Consider the following 20,718-nt stretch of genomic DNA (forward strand, 5'->3'; position numbering starts at 1 on the left):
TAATTGCACTGGAAAAATTAGACGCTGATGAGATCACTTAATTTAACGCGAGCTCACAAAGGAAAAGTTTGTCACTGTTTTTTTATAACTTCTCTATGTCAACTTAATATACATTTTAAGTTTATTACAAGCGATGACTCCCTGCTCGGTTATGTTAAATCGTCACCGCCAATCAATCGTCGCTGTCGCAGACATCAAGAGTTGTTGACTTACAAATCGTGTGTATAACTGAACGACAATAGTAATTTTAGGATTGATCTTGTATAGAATTAGTATCAAGAACTTACACAACATTGCAAATATCCAGGCAGGAGAGGTGTGCATAATGTATTTATGTACCTGCAAACAAACTGCAATTCACGTCTCACCGCACTGCTGCGAACCGTGAACCCAAGCCGGCCACGCGCTATGACATATCTTATCGTACGAACATAATTAAATCAGACATAGTTACACGTCTTTCAAGAAAATGGCAAGTTTATTGCTTGCCGTACTTACTTAAAATACACTGTAATAAAAACTTTTTAAATGAAAAGTGTCACAATGTTACACGTCGACTTTTTTCATTAATTCTTCAATTCCACAGTAACAGGTCAACATAAACTCGAGAGGAGTTTTTAATTAACCGAATTCTCAGGCGTCCCTCGATACAAACCCTCGCTGCCTTGATCTAACCTTTTAAAATTTAACCTGTAGATGGTTTGATTTTTTTTTGATTAAAGGAAAAAATTACAGCTCTCACCTAGACTTAGAACTTACAGATTTTCACAATTCAAAAAACTATTGAATACTACTAGAATATTGTCACATGTTATTATATTAAACGTCAACAACAAAGTAGTAGTAGCAACTGATCATACAACATCCCCTCCCCCTCCCCGGGACACTCCCCGCGCCCTCAGTCCACACGAATATTAGCAAAAAAAACTAGCAACTAGCTTGAGGTAGCACCTCACTTATATTTTCAATTGACATCTGCGTAAAGTTTACCTTACATAATATATACATATATATATAGGTACATATATGTACCTTGATACCACCACGACATGACATCGCTTACACATTATCTTTGAGAGTAAAAGTTTATCTTATTAGAATTATAATCTCGTTGGTTTTAGTTGTTTTAGTTGATTTTAAGAGTTTATTATAAAATTATCGAATAAACAGTGGTGAGTAGAAATTGTAACGTCATTCTAAAATAAAATAGGTTTCCGAACTTTGGTTTTTAAAATAAATAAACAATTACAAATACAAGAAATCTTGCAACCCTGACAATTTGACTAGCAATATTAACGATAGTTTGCGCTCGTGTTAGTCCTCTTTGTCCGGCCAGAAGGAGTCCCCATTGGCCGTGACTGTGCCGGAGCAGCGCAGCAGCCGCTGCAGTACCGGCACTCGGTACAGGTAGAGCGCCAGCACGGCCCCCGCGCCCGCGCCCGCCCAGTACACCGCCGCGTGCTCCGCCAGCGAGTGTCCCGCGCACCCCGCCTTCAGCGACGTCGCCAGCACCGGATTGAAATAGCCCCCCGAGTAGTCAAAGGCTGACAACACAAACACAGCCTATTATTAAATTTTACCACAGACCAATTTATAAGATTACACGAATAGAATAGCAGTATTCTTTAGTATATGCTCGTTCACTGTGAGTACCGCGTCATATCAATGTGGGCACAGCTAGAAGCGCTACCGGAGACGAGGGTTATTGACTGATTATAACTACGCAATGAGGACGAGGCAGAAAGTACAAGAGCATGCGATGTCGTTGCGCGCGTGAGAGATATTATTAGCGATACATTCGGTGAGCACCACATCGATGTACCTTTTCCTAATTGTACTTTGCAAAGGAGGGAGACGCTGAGGTCGGCGTCGGGCGCGGTGTCTTCGTAGCGGTACTCGAGCACCGCGTCCCGAGCCACCACGCCTGCAACACGCCAGCGCGCTCACCACTCACGCTCACCCCCACATAACTCAAACTCATAATATGGTACTCAGACGATGTTGTTTCTTCGTCCACAGAATAATACCGTGTGCAAAATGAAGACCACGACCCTGACAGCAAATTAACAGCTTCATGTTGTGTTGTAATAAAATGTATCAGCGATATAAATAAAATTATCGCCTGATTTACTCTTTAGTACCATAGAATTAAAATATTTTTTATCAAAATCGGACCACCAGGGGCGGAGCATCGCGGTAACACACATAAAAGTAAAGTACAGTCGAATTGATAATCTCCTTCTTTTTGAAGTCGGCTAAAATAATTGTTTCAAGTAATCGGTGAGCAAAAAGGCAATATAGTGAAGATCTGATGAACCTGGTGAAAAGATTAACGAGGTGGGTGCGATGGAAACATGTTAAGAAGCGTGAAAGCAGGAGAAGCGTTGGAAATACAGTAGTTTATATGAACAAGGGTAACTTGGTTAATTTCCACAAATATTAAATAACGATTTAATAGAAAAAGTAAGTAGTGTATTAAGGAAAGTGTATAGTTTTAGAGAAATGGCAGTTTAGTTACCAGCGACGACGAGTGATGTGCCGATGAAGGCGTCGATGGCGGTGGCGAAGCGCGGGCTGAGGTCCGCCAGCGCACGCGAGGTGAGCCGGCACAGGCACGTCGCCGCGCCCTCCACCACTGCGCCGTACAGCGCCGGCACCTGCAACATGCAGCCTCATAATTGTATATTTTAGTACATAGATGTTATTAGTTTCATATTTTAATCTTAATAAAGTGTGCCCTAACGGACTCTGAACTTGCATCTATAAAAAAATGCAGCCTTGTCTGGAAAGGACGACAATTATATGGCACCAATTTTAGTAAATCGGATTATTTCAAAATACCGATCTTAATATTCTGGTGCAACTTGTTAATAGGTTTTTTGTGGATTTAGATAATTTACGTACCCAGTCATCAAAACTTTAGACAAAACAATCACAATTTTATTCACACCATTCTATTAACAAATTCATATCTTTTTGTTAGAAGTCTCATTCACAAATCATAGCTTTTACTGTTTTTAACTATGAGTGATGTTATTTCTAATTTATTTGTGACCTGCAAGTCAGCGGTGCACTCCTGGTAGGCGCGGTCCTTATGCGTGTCGGAAATTTCCAGCGCCCAGTACATCTGCACGTACTTGAACACCAGCAACCCGCCCCCCAGCTCCGCCCACGTCTTCAGCAATGCCGCGCGGATATCGCACTTTCCTGTAATACGTTAATATAAATTGTAACTTCTTAACAAGTTTAACAAAATCTTTTAGCAAGAAAGTCGAGTTTGAACTGTGCTACTATGAGTGTGTGACCTTCGATGACGTCCTCTAGATGCGTGTAGGGGCAGGCGGTGGCCTCGCCCCAGCTCAGCGCCCACCAGCACGTCAGTACGAACAGGAACACCGCATACGTTGCTACACCAAAGTTGTCCGCCACTGCACACAATATACACAGCATTCAACAAACACAACAAAAAAATAAGCTATGGCAAGATCTCTAAGTGAATGATACATCCCACATTTAAATAAATCCAATATGGCCGGCCCGGGACTCCAGCTTTTAAATAAGATATAAGACTTGTTTGATTTAATTCCAAAAAATGTTTATTTCTGATAATACTAATTTCTTTAATAAAATTTAATGAATGTCACTGATCTGGTTCACAAGCATTCAGTGAGCAGTGAATGACTCAGATCTGATCAGATTACAATCTCGGCTTCTTGTGATTTCGTCAATTGATTGTTGGATCGACGCAAGTCCCGGAAGCCATCAACACATGTGTAAGTACATTATATTGATATGATAAATCAGCTGTATTGTTATTCAGTTTACATTGTTACTAACAATTTTGCTTACCAATGATTAGTTCGAAGCAACATCCGCAGAGCTCGGCGGCGGCGATGGCCTCCTCGAGCAGCAGCCGCAGAAAGGCATCTTTTACAAGGCGGCGGGCGGCAGATCGGGCGGCGTGCGCCAGCAGCGACGTCAGCACGATGAACAGTGCCGACACTACCAGAGGCGCGAACGTCTCTCGGTTGATCTGCGCACGACAACTGCACTCAACTACCGCTGTACATATCGCTTCATCTCTAAGGGATGCCCTTAGTGTAAATTTCTATTCCAACACAGATTAGGTGGGTATCATGCGAGGTGTTACATGACATCATAACGTGGTCACATGCCATGCAGAGTGTGACGGCTTCTTCTGTGCTGTGCGACCTCCTCACATAACATGCGCATCTGTTGTGCGTGTTAACTACGGTCATGCTTTTTTACTAGCCTTTTTTCGTTACTTTTTAAACACTGAAAAACGTGCTACTCACCCGACTGCTTTTGAGTCAAAAGCGATTTATTCAGTTTATGGAATAAATAAATAGAGAAGCGTCGCTTTTCCTTTTCGAGTGATTTCCCGCCGAGCAACGTGCATAACTCGAGTGACCAATAAGAGTGCATTATGATTATGACTTACACATAACTCATAACTAATCCGTGCCAAACATTAGCTGACGCTTGTTAGAAGGAACTAAATTATTTATTTGAATAAACTCTCTTTCTTCAGGACATCTTTGACAACTCTTCAAATTTATCCCTTATCACTTAGGTAATGAATGTACAAAAACATTTAAAGAAAAAAAAGTGTCTTGTTCGTCCAGATTACATCAGAGTTACGTTAGCTGAGGAATTGCATCAGAGTCTACTTTGTCATTTATACAGCAACAGCTGACCGCAAGCAAAATCATTTACGTAACGTGATTCAAGCGATCTTTGATCGAGCGCGACGCCGCTGCGACCCAGACCTTTAGGAGAGGCGCATCGCGGCCGGACTGCGGTGCAGCGGGACATAACCGCTCCCGCTCCCAGGCCAACGTATTAATAACAAAGCTTACCTTTATCACTACTTTGAGGAAGACGCCCAAGACGTCTACAGAGAACTTCATTTTGGCTTCTCCACAAAACAAATCACTCAGATCACTTCACAAACTGCAAACAAACAATCCACAATTAGTCAGGTGTAGAATTACACAATTCCAAACTCATCCGCCAATTGTTAGTTTATTTATATCTCCGTTAACATTGTAGATATTCTATCAAAATCTTACCATGCTAGCCGCTAGGTATGAGCGGGAAATTCGAAAACTGCCAATTCGTTTGAGATGCGGTCGGAAAATTCGTTGATATAATATAATATGTGGGAGTTCTGGATGAGCAGGAGCGCGGGGCGGGCGAGGCGTACGGTCGCGCGCGCATCTCGCGCGAGGTCGGGCTTAATTTAGCCGCCGGCGCAGTGCAGCACTACGAGCCGCCGCGCCCGACCTGCTGTTATATAGCGAGCAAATTATTTGTGAGGACTCGACCAATGTGGCCAACACGTGCGTGCGCTTACTACACACCACTTGCTAAAAAATATGCACGAAACGTTGTCGCTAAATATGTCCACTGCATGGGGTAACATAGACTAAATGTACCAAGTAAACAACAAATTCTATATTTTTTAAGATTCTTCTCAAAGATTCTTCTTCTTTTTAAGTTTTCTATGAAAGGTCCGTGAAGGCTTAATTAATAGACGATGACACGACGATGAAACAGAAAATGCATAATAGAGCTGGCGGGAAAATTAGTTCCCATCACGTAACGTGACATTGACATCGAAAGGGTTTTCTAGTTCCTCGTTATTCTATGGTAGTTGGTACCAGCAGCTGTGCGGCTATGCGTGTGGCAGACTAATGTTACATCCACTCTTGTAGACTGCACATGAGTACTGCCCGCCAAGTAGCATGTAAACATATAAATACATGTAACGTGCCACGTAAACATGTATATTGCTCGTTGTAGTGTTTTTACTGAGTAAAACGTGCCGCGCTATAAGACGTATTTGCTTTGTCCACATTAACACGAAGCATTTTTTCTGCACGACTATCAATACAAATATTTTAAATTTTAATCGCTTTTGACATAACAAGACTAATGACCGATAAACGGAATCAAATTAGTTACAACCCAATGCTTTTAGTCCTCATTGTTCATAACATTAAGCTTGTAGTTATGGAGTGAACAATGCATTGGACTGTTTCCTTTAACACGTTAGCTGCGAGGCCATTTTGGCGGAACTTTCAGCCAGTGCGTTTGAGGTCTGTTCGTGGCAAAGTTGAACTTTTTTCCAGTGCTATTGAGGCCTCTCCTGCCTCACAAAATTATGTTTTCGAAAAACATTTTTAAAAAGTCCAAATTAGACGATATTTGCTTGAAACTTCACTCTTATGAACTTAAATATGTGCATAATATGAATCTAGCTTCGCCTGGAGTTAGGACGTTTCGTTAATGAATAAAGTAAAATTAAAAATTTGTCATCGGTTCTGCCTCAAATCGCACTGAAAGGAAGGTCAATTAATGCCTCGACTAGTGATGGGATTAAAAGAGAGTTGTAGTTACGATAAATGTTTATTGAGTATTAATCACTGAAAATGTTTTTCATTAAAACATGGTAAACAAAAAGATTTGTCACACTGGACACAAAAAGTCACAATTTTTTTAGTTTTCTTAGCAGCTTGCGTGCCATTCAATGTCAATCTTAATTTTTCGTAGCATCCTACGCAGCGCTTTCTTTGACCACCTCTTTGGAACAAATTATCAGCACATCTGCCGATAGGAAATCTTGAAATAAAATATATATTTTAGATCTCTTGTGTGTGTGTGTGTGTTTGTGTGTGTGTGTGCGTGGCTTTGTCTGTGCGTGTACTTATCCGTTCATCGATTTTAGGCATATATGGTACAAATTATGCCCTAGCGCGTAGTTATTTTACTATACCTGAAAGGAAAGGAAATTTCCTTTTTTTTTAATTTGAGTTTTGTTGTTTATTTTGGATTTCGTAAGTGTTTTTGCGTTTACTTCTTTTTTTTTACTCACAAGTGTTGAAAAACATCGTATGAGGGAGCATGATGATTGTTGGTTGCTCGGTTTTCTTGTAGAGGTCGCCTTTGAACAATGCCACCTCGCACGCAATAATTAACTTTGCTACCTAGTAGCATAACATACTAATATATGTCTTGTTTCTTGGTCTCAGCGAATAATCAGCAAAAACATTCAACGTTCTCTGTACAAAAACGATGATCAGCACACAATGGTAAAAATTGCCACTATGGACTAAACTTCGAATGGAACTGTGACTTGCTTAAAATAACAGTGAAGAATAATCCACAACTGAGCACATATTTTAAGGCAACACCCCTGTGCAAAACAAAATAATGATGATAATTGAGTATTGTTAGTGGTGAATGTGCGTGCGTGCGTGCGTGCGAATGTTATATTAAGTATAAGACGTATTAAGTTAGAATTAGTTAATAGTAGCTTGGCTATTAGTGTTGTGTTTCTGGCTCGTAAATACATTCTGTGTCCGATTTATGCACTTTTGGTTCCTCATAGACACAGGCCACCCCCTTAAAATTCAAAGTTGCAGTAATTTAGATTTGTATGGTATAAGTAAAATTTTTACCGAGGTCAACATAGTTTCTCATAACTCCAATAAACATTTTCAAATAAGTCAGATGAGTACTTCATCTGACTTATTTGGTATTATTGGTTTAAAACGTTAAGGATTTTAAAATAAAGTTCTACGCTCAATCTTTAATAAATCCTGCCAAAACGTCCTCGAAACTCGAAACGTTATCGAAACTTTCCACAACACTAAGCTAGGATGCGCGGCGCCCGCGCCGCCCGCGCTTCGTGCAGTGCGGCCATGAGGCCTACAAATTTTGAGATAGATTGGACCTCAATCCGCACTAGGCGTAATTAATTTCTTTTCAGTGCGTTTGGGGCCTGTAGGACCTCATTTTTATCTAATTACGCCATTGGGCTAGATATCGCAAGAGAAACATTTCTATATATTTGACTTTGTCGTACTCATAGAAATACTGATCTAGTAGCCTCCCGCACAGAGCGAAACAACCCGATTTTGACTGCCGCACCAGCGAGAAGTCACGCTTTGGGCCTGTTCTGCCTCAATCCGCAGTTAACGTGTTAAATTTAAATATTTTACCAAGTAGTAACGATGTAGTAGACAATCTAGTATTTCTAAGCAACCCTACTTTAAATACAGAGGCAATAATTATTCCTGCAGCTTACATTCGATTTGTTATTCCAGATTGAGTCCCTAAAATTGGCGAATTGAAATTGGAGTGATCGTCGTCACTTCACCAGAGCTCTTCTTTGCAGTAGTCGTGTAGTTAACCTAACTTGAATAATTTAAAGCTGCCCCTTTTTTTGTTTTAAAAGAAAATATTAATAATAAGGCGTCGAATTATAATAAAGTTAGCGGTCTGTGACTTCATGACGGTGATAATACCTTCGTGACAATTGTCCACTCGTGATTTAGTTAAACATGATGTCTTTTTATAAAAGAAGGGAGTAAAGAAGCGGCGGGAACACCGAAGCGACCACCGACGCCCGTAGACATTCGGTACACCAGAGGGACTGCAGATGCGTGGCCGGCCTTATAGAAAGATGTATAAGGATTCAAATTTTTATTTTTATTGTTAAGTTTCTGTTGAAGTTGGATGAGATGTTCGAGTTGTTTTTTGAGCGCTTGCGGGGAGAGCGATACCGGGTCCGACTTGAAAGCGCCGGGGCCCACTTCCACGGCCGGTCGCGCTAGGCTTCGCCGGGTTCCTTCCCAAGGATATCTGGATTCTTCTCTCAGCAGCTAAGACATGGTCAAACAATCGTGATAAAACCGTCTCTATTAAAGTAACTAATTCGTCAGTATTGCCGACGAACTTACACAAACAATAAGCGTTTTACAAAAACCATTCACCTCGATGACTCCGTCGCTATCGCTGAAGCCCCTGTTCATGGCCTTCTGCTTCTCGATGACATCTTCAGAGAACACGTCGAACACCGCCGTCAAGGAGCCTAAAGCCGCGCCTTCCGCGACCATCGCCAGCACTGTCAGCGCCCACAGCGCCCCCAGCGCCCTCACCGCGCGCCCTGCACCGACCACCAAGAGTAACGCGTAATGCCGATCGCAAGTGACCATTGTCGTATCGGGAAAATAGTGATAAATCATAAAATGACAATTACCAAGAAACATAGCGAATGTCTTTATAAGATGGTAAATAAAGCCTTTCGCAAACAATATTATCAGAATACTGTAGTTTAATTATGACTAAAATTCAATCAAAGGCGTGTAACAGTTCTCGTTAAGTCATCTTTTCAATTTTTAATTTCAATTTATCTCCGTCGGTTTAAACAGTTTATTTACACACCGTGAAATTGTACATTACTGTAAAGCCTTGCAATTGTACACATATCAAGTCTTATAACATCTTTTATTATTAAGTTAGAACGTAAGTATCGAGTGGCGATAATTGTGATGAGCTAAATTAAATGACTTCTGAGGGCCTAGCACGGAAATTTGCGTCTCGAACCTTAGTACCGAAATCGAAAAAATATGTATGACAAATTTTTCCAAAACTTTCTCACTAACATTCGTGCTAGGCCGTCTGCTTTTGTAGTAACTAGCAACGTAGCGAGTGAGCGCAACCAAACTAACAAAAAATAAATAAATTTTATGGTAATTTCGGAAAAATAATTTAATTAGATAAAATTAGCATTTACTTCAACGCAGACACAGAGCTAATGCAGGTGTCTTAGTTCCTCGGGTTTATTATCATATTTGTTTGTTTCAAAGTTAGTAACGTTTACATAGTACTCGCAGTACATCAATTTCGTCAACATCAGACATCCATACTCTTCTCGTAATGAACAGCACTCGATTTTTTTACTATACATTTAAATTTGTTCAACCTTCCAATACTTTCGTCGGAGTCAATTTCAATTCGCAATTTTAATATAGTATCTGATTGCGCCATTATTAAAAATTGAAAAAGTCAGCGACCGTGAACGATTTTCTCTCTGAAGAGTCGACATAATTACGCTTCATTTAAAATATTAAACGTAATGTTTAACCAAATACTTCGATATTTTTTTTAAGAAATTTTAATCGATCTGCGATAGCTTTGTAGTTACACATGGTCGGTTTAAATTGCATACCATTCTGTGTAAAACGGGCAAGATACAATATACGAGGAATAGTCTACTTACTCTGGTCGTAGTCATTGCCGTTAACTACAAGAAGCTTTAATAGGAAGCTTTAACCACCCTTAGTATTTCTGCCCGCACCTACATGAATGAATCCTCGAGCTGATTGTATGGTGCCCCGTGTGACGGGTCTATTACTTTAGAGTACTTACACAGAGCCACATCGCGCCGGGAATTCGATTACCGAACTGTCAGGCGGAGTGGATTGGCAGCAGCATTGGGGAACCGAGTTCCTGGACCCTCAGCCGAGCATCCGTAGTCTATGCCATCTCACTCCAACGCAGACAGCAGCTAGATTCACCTCTCTGGGCAAATGAATTCTTATATTAATTGTTTACAATGAAAAAACTGATTGATAAGTATAAAGATTTATCCGCGTGCAATGTTATGAAGAATCAATAAACAATTTATTAATTTGACTAGCTGTGCCCGCGACTTCGTCCGCGTGAAATTCTGTCTTCGGATAGATTTTTTTTAGGCTAATTATTTTACTTAACCGACGTGCTATGATTTGATGTATGGATGTAGAAGAACATAGAGAGAGGTGTGCCAGGACCGCGCCAAATATCTAGTCCTGGGTCTCTACCTACCCTTCTAGGTTACTGGCATGAATTTTGTTGTTGTTGTGGTATTTTACTTAAACTTATAAAAAATTACAACAAAACATATTCAACTTACAAAATATTCACATAAAATCGTATATTCCCATACAAACTTTCATCCCCTATTCCCTTTTGTAATATTGCATCCTTGAGGGTAAATCTTTTACAAACTTCAAATGTCAATTTATTTATATCAAATTAGCAGCCTTGAAAAAAAGTTTCAAGGTTCTATCTGTAAAAATAACGATAATTCCATACAAAATTTCACCCCCACTTTCAAACCGCGTTAAAATGTAGCCTACGTCATTCCACAGGCTCTAGACTAAATATTGGTAAGGGTTACAGCAAAGCATATTAAACAAAACATTCACCAAAACCGAACATATTGCCAATCAAAATTTCATCCCCTATTGTTATTTAGCACCCTTGGGGATAAAATTTTTACAAAAATTTAATTTCATATTTATTTTTATCAAATTAGCAGCCTTGAAAATAAGTTTCAACCTTCTACCTGTAAAAATGACAATAATTCCATACAAACTTTCACCCCCACTTTCAACCCCTTACAACCCCTTTTTCGCGTTAAAATGTAGCCTATGTCCATCCTCAGGCTCTATACTATCTGTGTACAAAATTTCATTTAAATCGCTTTAGTAGTTTTTGCGTGAAAGCGAGACAGACAGACAGACAGAGTTACTTTCGCATTTATAATATTAGTAAGGATTATATATTAAAGAAAAATTTAGTAGAATGTACTAAGACAGAGTAAGTATAGTAATGAACCTTTGTAATAACTTAAAATTAATAGTTACAGTAGTAGTACTCAGTTAATAAGAAGTAGAGTCGAATGCTGTCCATAACTGTCATCGAAATTATCGTATTTCTGTGAATCTTTGTTAAAACAAATACTAAACAAGACAATCGTCTATTGTTACTACAATCAAAGAAAGTATTTAAAGGAACATCAAGCGCAAATAACGATAAAGTAAAACCATAAAAGCTTTTCCATGTTCTTGTTATTGAATACGTTTTCATAACCTAGCTTTTACTTAAATGCGATCTATTAAAAACCTATTAATTTAAAATAGAGTTAGAATTAGATGAAGAATTTCTACGCTACCTTTTTCGTAACTTTGATCATTATTTCTGCTTTTTTGGTTACGTTTTTTGGTGTGGATAAAATTGATCTGATTTTTTAATAAAACTAACTGTTAAGGTTTTTCTTATAACTTATTATTAAGCTAATATTTTTAACAGTTATATCACTGAACATCTTCTAATCATTAATGATTTTTTTCACTGTAGTATAATGTCGTTTCTAACAATCTTAAGCTCTATAGCACCACATGCGTTTAAAACTACACCATGAATAAAATCATTACAAATGTAACATGTTATGGACAATGACGTACATAAAAAAGAATTTTTACGTTTTCATGTGTTTACTTGTTATACCAGAATGTAGTACATTGGACATGTTAGTGCAAGATAACAAACTGATGCACGATGCATCCTTAGCGAGATGTATTGCCGAGATAGCGAACACAGATACGTTTCGAAAACCAACAATTGCTATCATAAATCAGAATGAAAGTCGTTACGAAGATACTCATGTTGAAGAATCTGCTAAAATATTAGCTGAGGAAAATGTACTGCAATTGGTGCTTACACAATCTGAAAACTCTAATGCTATAAAGAATCATGAAAATTTATTGATACTTATTTTCACTGACATTAAAAAAATATCATCTTTTGTAAACGAAACCGTTAATCAAGAAATGAAATATTTAGTAGTTGTTAATGAAATATTTGAAGAAAAATCCTTTGAACAATTAAATAAGATTGCTTATAAACTTCAACATCACGACGTTACTTTCATAGTAAAAGATTTGTTTAACATAACATACACATTTTTGACAACTGTTCCAAAAATTAATAGAAACACATGCAATTACGATGATGAAGCAAAGCTAACACCGATAAACACGTGTCTTAAAGGTAAATTGGTAAAAGAAACTATTTTTCCTGATAAAAAAATTAAGAATTTAGAAAAGTGTCCGTTTAATGTGGGCATGGCAAAATCGTACCCTTACTCATCTATAGACAACACAGAAACTCTACAAAATCTACAGCCGATTAACGAATCCCAGATCCGGGGCTCCGATTTAGAAATTATCAAAATAATTTCTCATTACCTCAACGCCTCTCTAAACTTATACTACATTTATAGCGTAGACGATAATTCTTACAAAAATCTTGAATATGTTCCCCTCCTTCTGAACGGCACCTTCGACGCTTGCGCCGGGGGTCTGTACAGGATATACGGAGATTTGGTTTCCTACTCAGGGATTTACAACCGACAGGTAGTGGTCTGGGTGTACGCCGTCCAGAGAGACCCCGTGTCCTGGCAGACCCTCATCACTAAAATAAGCGGTTTTTACATTTTTATTCTATTTTATTTTTGCTACTGCTTCATCTGGATAACGTTCTGCAATGTCGATCACGTCACTGTATCTTGTCGAAACACCTTTCTAAATGGCTGGGGCGCATTGATGGGCACATCATCCTTACAAGATTCGACTACTTTCAAGCAAAGACTTTTAAGCGTTTCCTATTTAATACTCTGTCTCCATCTATCGGCTTATATTGGTGTCCAATTGTATTCATTTTTTACGATTCGCGAACCTCCCGCGATGCTTAAAACTAATGATCAAATTATGGAATCTGGTCGAACGGCTTTTCTAATAATGGATTCAAAATTTTTTGTGGAAGACGAAAAGTATTTGGCTTTTGCGAATAAATCAGAAAACTGTGCACACTTTAAAGACTGCGAAGAGAAGACGATGGTTCACAGCGGCCTGACCGTCATTCCCGAGGCATACTTCTACTCGCTTCAAGCCGCCACCGCCGTGGACCACGAGGCGCGGGTGCTTAGAACGGCAGAAAATATTGTCACTATGTATCATGAAATGATAGTTAGAAAAAATAGTCCGTTTTCTGATAAATTTGAGAAAATTGTTCAAAGGCTTTTTGAAGCTGGAATTTGTGATCGTCTGTATCTGGAGGCAATCGGTTTGTTAATCGAGGCTAAGGCACAGAGCGCGAACTCTAACATTATGGTCAATAGTTACACATGCGAATCTGGATGCGCAATAACAGTTTCGCAAATAGCAGGAGCAATCTATGTTTGGTCTTTAGGCTGTCTTTTATCTTTTTTTGTATTTGTGCTAGAAGTAGCAGTAAACAAAAAAAAACCCTAATGGTCTCAGGTAAGAATCCAATTATGTGTACTGCTGCACAAAAATATTAAAATATAAGGTAACACCAATTATATGGTTTTATTTTATCCCAAAGAGTATGTAACTACTTCGTAGTGAGAGTCGGGACTTAGAACAATTTTCATTTCCTCAATTTGTGCGGCAAATACTTGTCGGAATATAAATGTTTTATTTAAATTTTCTGACGCACGAAAAAAAAACATGGATACCAATATAAAGAGCTCTATAGTGAAGTGCACTGATCATCGATATCTGGATATCGATATCGATAAAATACGCGGTGGTTAGGGTGATCCTTCTTACAATATTAAATAATAATAATATTTAAAACAAATTTACATTTAGGCTCAAAGTTAAAACATTTTTAATTATAAAATTATTGTTTAATGACATTGAACCTAAATGAGCAAAAGCAAAAACCGCATATCTCGCATTTCAGAAATAGTTTTCTAGTTGGCATTTCATATAAAATTATTAAGACCTAAAGTTGAAAATACAATTTCAATTAAAACTAAAAATTATAAATTTTTAAATAATTTAGTTAAGTTAGGACTTCAAGTCAAATATGTCAGTTGTGATAAAAAAAGAACGCGTTATGATGGAATGAGAAGGGTTGGCAGCCATGAAAACGCCGCCAAACTCATACAAAATAATTTTGTTCGAAGTTTCGCTAGCCTGTTTTATCCCGATAAAACGTTCAGATCTTGCGCAATATTTTAGTTTTATTTATTTGCATTTACAGGTTACGAGTCCGTTATTTAATTCCAGGCACAAAGTCGAGTTCTAGTAAAAACTAAAATCCTAAATATTTAATAGATGTCTACTACACTTAATAAAAACTTTTAGATTGATTCACCAGCGTCCGTTATCTGCGAAAATATAAACTTTTCTATGCTCTTTGGATATGACATAAAACGCCAACTATAGTGTGTCTATTTAAGAATGATTAGTTTGGCAAGTGACGCCTGTGAAGTTATCGAATTAATTTTGTATGAGAATTAACGAATGGACGGCATAGTGTCGACCATACGCACATAACCAACAACCGTGAACTGTCGAGCATCGGTCTTATAATAAAATTAATCGAACATATAAGTACTATAATTTAGATGTTTTAATACTTTTTGAACAGTTATTTGGCTAATTATCACACAATTAACTAAAAACATTACATATATGTATTTATTTTTCGACGCCTCAATTTTGGTTTTAATGTTTTATTTCTTTATGTGGTTTTGATTTTGAATAAAAAAGTAGGAATAGAAAGACACGATTTTATTTATTTTGTAATTCAAAAACATAAATCACGAAATTTTCGACTACAAGTTATATGTAATATAATCAAAAGAAAATCTAAAAATTCATAACCGATTTTATTCAACATCACAAGTGAATAGTCAAATGATTTGTCAAACTAAAAATCCTTAAATAGACACACTATACTCTATGTATCTGTGATCTCTTTTTATGCTCTTTGGCCTTTTGTACTTGTCATTGTCATTTTTTACTTCATTTCTATTTATTTGAACTTTGTTAACAGTTTTAATATCTGATATTTTTGTAATTTTTCAGTTAAATAAAAAAATGTCAATATTTCAAGGATTTCCGGCATTACCTCCACCCGAAGACACCCCTTTGTGTGTTATTAATGAAGTGTATTGTTGTGCTAATAGCCGGTACGGAAATATATCGACGTTTACAAACGCGGTAAATTCATATTTCAATTTTTAATAAAAAAATATTATGTTTATAGTATTATAATATAGGCGTTGTTTGTTGTATGTTTGTTTTCAGACTAAAAACCACCCTAAAATAAATGTCACAAGAGACATCCAGCATCACAAGGTTTCAGACGAAAACATATCCCTTTATGTCGATGTCGAAGACAAGCTTTTGAAGAAAATCACAAGCGTTTGGTATAAACAAGGGTTTTTAGACGCCCTGAGTTTAGCCGCCGATCAGAATATTAATCGCGAATGCCCTTTAATAGCGGTCACCGCATCCTATGTTTTAAAAGTAGCCAATCTTTTTACTGCATTTAGATATTTCATACAACCCCATTTAAAAGATATAGGACCAAAAATCGTATCAAAATACTCGCGGTCCCGTAATTGGAATTCTGCACCTATTAAGTGTTTGGACTGGCATCCGCACACAACCAAGATAGCTGTAGCCACTGCGGATGACAATGTGCGAGTGTACAGCGCGGACGTGGCTTTCGTGTCTGCGCTGAAATGTAAGGCGCAGGGGCACGTGTCTTCTCTCAGCTGGCGGCCGTATTCCGCCTCGGAGATAGCGGTTGGATGTGAGCAAGGAGTCATCGTCTGGACCGTTGACCCTAACTCCATGTTCACTAAACCATCTTCAAGCAATGCTATTGTTTTAAAAAGGTATATTTGATAAGTTTTGATTAAGTAATTTTTTTTTTAATAATGAATATAGCAGTATAGCAACTATAAGTATCAAGATAGCAATATACTCATGATGTCACAATTAGTGTTGTTATATTTCCTTTTTTAGGTAAAATATGTTATGTAATAGAAAAATTAAGCAGTAGAAACTACCAAAACATTAATATAGAAACATATTATTATCTCAGTTTTTTTATAGAAAATCTTATGTTGATAGTAACACTAAGTTGTATGACATTATAGGTAGTGGAAACCCATTATCAATAAGATGTGATTTCAGCTGGGGCCACAGCCCGGTGACAGACGTCAGCTGGTGCCCAAGCGGTGCGCTACTGGCCAGCTGTAGTGCTGCAGACCCCGCACTGCTGCTGTGGGATGTTGCACTGGGCACAGCGGTGCCGCTGCGTCGCGTGGCCGGTGGCGGCCTCGTCTTCGCGCGCTGGTCGCTGGACGGCACCAGGCTCTTTGCCGCTACCTCCTCTATTGTATTTAGGTAAATGTGGACAACAATTTGTATTGTGCATTTCACTAGCTCAAATGAACAAATGATTTCTGAACCTCTTATTTTCATGGTATTTGAAAGTAACCGATTTCTACTCAATTTTTAGTCCCATTTGTCAGCTGTCTTTAAAGTGTTGCTTTCTTTTATCGCCGAGTTAACATAACTAGTTAAAAGTTTAAGAGTGACAATTAAGTTTTTTGGACAATCAGTGGATCATCTAGGGCTGTGTTAAAGTGGTTAATTTAACCATGTACATTGTGTGTTGCGAGCAGGGTGTGGGACACTGAGGCGTGGCGCCCAGAGAGGTGGGTGGCGCGCGGCGGGCGAGTGGTGGCCGCCTGCTGGGGGCCCAATAACGTCATGCTGTTCGCCGCCAAGGGCGAACCGGTCATCTACGCCCTCACCGACACGCCTCTCCTCAACGGTCACTATATATTTAATCTATGTCATACTTAACAAAAATCTTTTTCATTTGCCACAACTTCCATACCACTTCATACAATATATTTAACACACAATTTGAGCACTAGTGTGATTAGGTTAAGACTAAGTTTGTGTGCGTTGTGTCGGAGCGCAGGTGGGGCGGGTCTGGGCGCGGGCGGGGCGGCGCGGGCGCAGGCCGTGCTGGACGTGAGCAAGGCGGCGCTGGGCGGCGCGGGGAGCGGTGCCGCGGGCGAGGCGGCGGGCGGGCCCGTGCTGGACATGTGCTGGTGCCCGCGCGGCCGCTACCTCGCTCTCGCCTTCGAGGAGACGCATCTCGTCGCCGTCTTCGCCACCACGCAGCTCCACACGCAGCTCAAGATCACGCCCTGGTATGCGGACTTTCTCTTTTTCCTTAATTTCCTTTGTCGAAAGTGTAAAGAATCGAAATTGTTGTGTCAATAAGTGAGACGTCGGAGGCCCAAATTGAGGGAAGGATGTTTCGAAAAAGTGAAAACACATCGTATCCTTTAATAAAGTTAAAGGTGATGCGTCACCACCATGTGTGTGTGTGATGTTCCAGCTGCCTGGTGCGCGGTGTGGGCGAGGAGACGCCGACGACGCTGGCGTTCCAGCGCGACTTCGCCGAGGGCGCCTGCCTCACCGTGGCCTGGTCCAGCGGCCGCCTGCAGCACTTCCCCGTCCTCTGTAGCCCCTAGCCTTCCCGGACCCGACCTCCTCGCCTCGCCCCACCTCATCACGCGACTCGCGTACTCCATATTTTTGAATTGAAAAACAATTTTACTGACTAATTTTTGTATTGCTATTTTCACTATAAAATGTCGTCGTTCTCGTCACGTTTAACGATTTCATATCGTAATTTTTTGTGTCAAATGTTGAATATTTCATTTGTATCGGCGCTTCTGATAAACCGAAACTAGTGTAATCCTGTGACGGCGGCGGAGCGGTGCGGCGCGGGGAGGGGCGCGGGGCGGGGCGCGAGGCGGGGAGCGGGGCGGGGCGCGGGGCGGAGCGCGGGGCGGAGCGCGGGGCGGGGCGCGGGGTGCGGCGCGGGGTGCGAGCCGGCCGCTCCTCCAGCTGCAGCTGGACGCGCACGTAGACTCCGCGGCGCGCGGGGCCAGCTCGCCGCACCGAGTACCGCCCGTTGCAGGTGGCGAAAGCGGAGCAGATGGTCAGCTCGGCCTCGCGCGCCAGCCGGTCCAGTTCCACTCTCATGTCGTCCTCCAGATCCTTTAAAATTCTCTCCTTCAGCTCCGTGTCTATGGGCGCCATCTCGACTCGTACGATTTCATTCGTGTGCATTTTAACGTTCTCCGTTATGTGTTTTATCAGATCTTTCAAGTCCGCCTCGTCCAGGCCGCGCTTCCTCCCCTCCTCTGCGACCAGGCTTCGTATTTTCTTGGCGAATATTTTGCAGACCTCGACCTCCGCCTCGCGGTTTATCTCCCGCAGCGTGGAGAGGATGCCGCGAGGACCCGCCGCCGGGTCGATGTTCACGTCGATCTTGTACATCTCGAGGTAGTCCCGCAGCACCCGGGAGCTGCTCTCGTTCACCGCCTTGAACAGCCGCACCAGGAACCGCCGCAGCTCGCCCGAGCAGATCCGCGTCGCCGCCACGCAGGTCGCGTTGCCGGCGAGCGCGCGACTGCGCCCCGGCGCCGCGCCCCCCTCACCCCCCGCACCCCCCGCGCCCGCCGCACCCGCCGGCCTCGTCCTCTCGCACCTGACGCCGTACCTCTCGGCGAGAGTGTCGCCATCTCGCAGCACGTCGGCGAAGAAGGTCGGCAACTTGTCCATGAGCGAGCCGACGATCTCGTCCAGCCGCTGTCGGGGAGCGGAGTCGTTGCCTCGAAATAGGTCGGAATATTTTTCCCGTATCTTCTGCCACTCGAGCCTCCATGCGGCCGGGCGCGAGGCCGCGTCCTCGGCGCGGGGCTCCGGCGGCGGCGGGCCTTCGCCCCGCGCTCCGCCCCGCGCGCCGCCCCGCGCTCCGCCCCGCGCGCCGCCCCGCGCTCCGCCCCGCGCTTCGCCCCGCGCTCCGCCCCGCACTGCGCAGCGCCCCGCGACCATGTTCGCTATCATTTCATCGATCGTCTGTATAATGAGATGGAGGGTGTCGTTGGAGACTGTCTCCCGCAGCAGTGCGCGGTGAATGCGCCTCCTCAGCCGCCTGTACCTCCTCACTCCCTCCCCGGGCGGGGGCGGGGGCGGGGGCGGGGGCGGGCGCTGGCGCAGCGCGACCAGCTCGGGCGGAGGCTGCAGGATGTCGGTGTCGCCCTCCGCCTCCGCCTCAACCTCCGCCTCCGCGTACTCGTCGTCCTGCAGGAACGGCATCAGCTCCTTCACCTTGACGTCTACAAAGGCGCGAATGATATTTTTGTCGCAAATCCTCGTGTTCGGTTGTTTGGGCGTGGGCGTGGGCGTGGGCGTGGGCCGGGCGGTGGAGGAGGTGGAGGGGGCCGCCGAGCCCAGCCCCAGGTTCAGGATGTTCTTCAAGAACATTGTGATGAGGGAGACGTCAGAGGCGGTGTCGCCCCCGACCTCGTCCACCAGCACGGTGGTAGACGCGGCCGCCGGACTCGCACATCTCATCACTGAAACGTTACATTTTGTGATATTAAAATACAATATACAAATAGCTAGCAAATGCATAGCTCAATATAAAGTCAGGTGAAGGCGAACAATCACAATGTGGACAATAATATAATGAAATTCGTTTTGAAACTAAGTTCATGTAACACCGGGAACATAATAGTTGTGAAGGAAAACAGATCGAATCAGTATCCAGAGTACAGTGAGTGTTATCTCCTGACTCAGGACATCTGCGAGGTGGTTCCTCGTGACGTTTGAACATGTGACAACATGAAGTCCGCCATTTTGTGTATAAAAGTTTTAATTTTGTTTCCAGCGATACATATTTTCTGTTTAAGTATTTTATTGTAATAACATTTGTACATGTCTTGTTTCTTGTTAATATTTAAGAGAAGAAGCTAGAAAATGAGGAAAATGTATAGCTCACATCACAAAAGCTATAATAATTAATTTCCTATTTTTATACTAGTAAACAGATTTATTAAAAGTCGATTTGAAAATTGTATATAATTCCGTAAAATAAAAAAAGATTGGAACACCTGACAGCTTGTTTATATTCTTTACTTCGTTCCGTTAGTCGGGTAAGTAAATAAATCAATTACCCTTCTGTTGACGTTCTTCGGCTGATAAAAAATACGAGTAACTGCTGGTTAATTTCTCAAACTAAAATAAATCTTTTATATATAACGCATTGGGCATTGGATATGTATGTGGGGTGAAACAGTTCAAGTATCGAGGGTCAGGATCTACGACAATGCTCAACGTAATGGAAAACGCCATGCTCTGAGAATGCGCACGCGCCGCC

At 41.4% G+C, this 20,718-nt stretch overlaps 5 protein-coding genes across 6 annotated transcripts; 2 read left to right on the plus strand and 3 right to left on the minus strand.

Moving 5' to 3' along the window:
- Positions 1–1,030: 1,030 nt before the first annotated feature.
- Positions 1,031–5,377, minus strand: LOC106713239 (aquaporin-11). Of its 2 annotated transcripts, XM_014505979.2 has the most exons (8): positions 5,094–5,377; positions 4,881–4,974; positions 3,850–4,033; positions 3,306–3,428; positions 3,056–3,207; positions 2,519–2,657; positions 1,823–1,924; positions 1,031–1,544 (listed from the first exon to the last, which is right to left on the minus strand). In XM_014505979.2, exons 2-8 carry the CDS (start codon positions 4,929–4,931, stop codon positions 1,315–1,317), a joined length of 981 nt encoding a protein of 326 aa, XP_014361465.2. In that variant the 5' UTR covers positions 4,932–4,974; positions 5,094–5,377; the 3' UTR covers positions 1,031–1,314. The 2 variants fall into 2 exon arrangements, with proteins under 2 accessions (XP_014361465.2, XP_014361466.2); XM_014505980.2 differs by lacking the exon at positions 1,823–1,924 and having other exon boundaries at positions 1,035–1,544; positions 5,094–5,373.
- A 2,986-nt stretch (positions 5,378–8,363) lies between these two features.
- LOC106713125 lies at positions 8,364–9,084 on the minus strand. The gene is made up of 2 exons (XM_014505835.2): positions 8,802–9,084; positions 8,364–8,690 (listed from the first exon to the last, which is right to left on the minus strand). The coding sequence occupies exons 1-2, from the start codon at positions 9,075–9,077 to the stop codon at positions 8,364–8,366; spliced, it is 603 nt and encodes a 200-aa protein (XP_014361321.2). The 5' UTR covers positions 9,078–9,084.
- A 3,008-nt stretch (positions 9,085–12,092) lies between these two features.
- LOC123721743 lies at positions 12,093–13,949 on the plus strand. The gene is made up of 2 exons (XM_045681392.1): positions 12,093–12,097; positions 12,629–13,949. The coding sequence occupies exons 1-2, from the start codon at positions 12,093–12,095 to the stop codon at positions 13,947–13,949; spliced, it is 1,326 nt and encodes a 441-aa protein (XP_045537348.1).
- Positions 13,950–15,495: 1,546 nt separating this feature from the next.
- On the plus strand, positions 15,496–18,260 carry LOC106713219 (aladin). The gene is made up of 6 exons (XM_014505945.2): positions 15,496–15,674; positions 15,762–16,357; positions 16,659–16,871; positions 17,153–17,304; positions 17,458–17,692; positions 17,884–18,260. The coding sequence occupies exons 1-6, from the start codon at positions 15,552–15,554 to the stop codon at positions 18,017–18,019; spliced, it is 1,455 nt and encodes a 484-aa protein (XP_014361431.2). The 5' UTR covers positions 15,496–15,551; the 3' UTR covers positions 18,020–18,260.
- Positions 18,102–20,348, minus strand: LOC106713218. The gene has a single exon (XM_014505944.2). It carries the CDS (start codon positions 19,971–19,973, stop codon positions 18,102–18,104), a length of 1,872 nt encoding a protein of 623 aa, XP_014361430.2. The 5' UTR covers positions 19,974–20,348.
- Positions 20,349–20,718: the final 370 nt, after the last annotated feature.

Source organism: Papilio machaon, chromosome 15 (genome assembly GCF_912999745.1).
Source record: "Papilio machaon chromosome 15, ilPapMach1.1, whole genome shotgun sequence".
In the NCBI taxonomy this organism is placed as follows: Eukaryota; Metazoa; Arthropoda; class Insecta; order Lepidoptera; family Papilionidae; genus Papilio; species Papilio machaon.

Coding starts and splice junctions, on each gene's coding strand:
- LOC106713239 (XM_014505979.2), bottom strand. CDS start 4,931: ATGAAGTTCTCTGTAGACGTCTTGGGCGTCTTCCTCAAAGTAGTGATA. Junction 3,208..3,305: donor TCTAGAGGACGTCATCGAAG/GTCACACACTCA, acceptor AACGTATTACAG/GAAAGTGCGATATCCGCGCG. Junction 1,545..1,822: donor CAAAGTACAATTAGGAAAAG/GTACATCGATGT, acceptor TTGTGTTGTCAG/CCTTTGACTACTCGGGGGGC.
- LOC106713125 (XM_014505835.2), bottom strand. CDS start 9,077: ATGTTTCTTGGTAATTGTCATTTTATGATTTATCACTATTTTCCCGAT. Junction 8,691..8,801: donor ATAGCGACGGAGTCATCGAG/GTGAATGGTTTT, acceptor ACCATGTCTTAG/CTGCTGAGAGAAGAATCCAG.
- LOC106713219 (XM_014505945.2), top strand. CDS start 15,552: ATGTCAATATTTCAAGGATTTCCGGCATTACCTCCACCCGAAGACACC. Junction 16,872..17,152: donor ACCTCCTCTATTGTATTTAG/GTAAATGTGGAC, acceptor TGTTGCGAGCAG/GGTGTGGGACACTGAGGCGT. Junction 17,693..17,883: donor CAGCTCAAGATCACGCCCTG/GTATGCGGACTT, acceptor GTGATGTTCCAG/CTGCCTGGTGCGCGGTGTGG.
- LOC106713218 (XM_014505944.2), bottom strand. CDS start 19,973: ATGCATTTGCTAGCTATTTGTATATTGTATTTTAATATCACAAAATGT.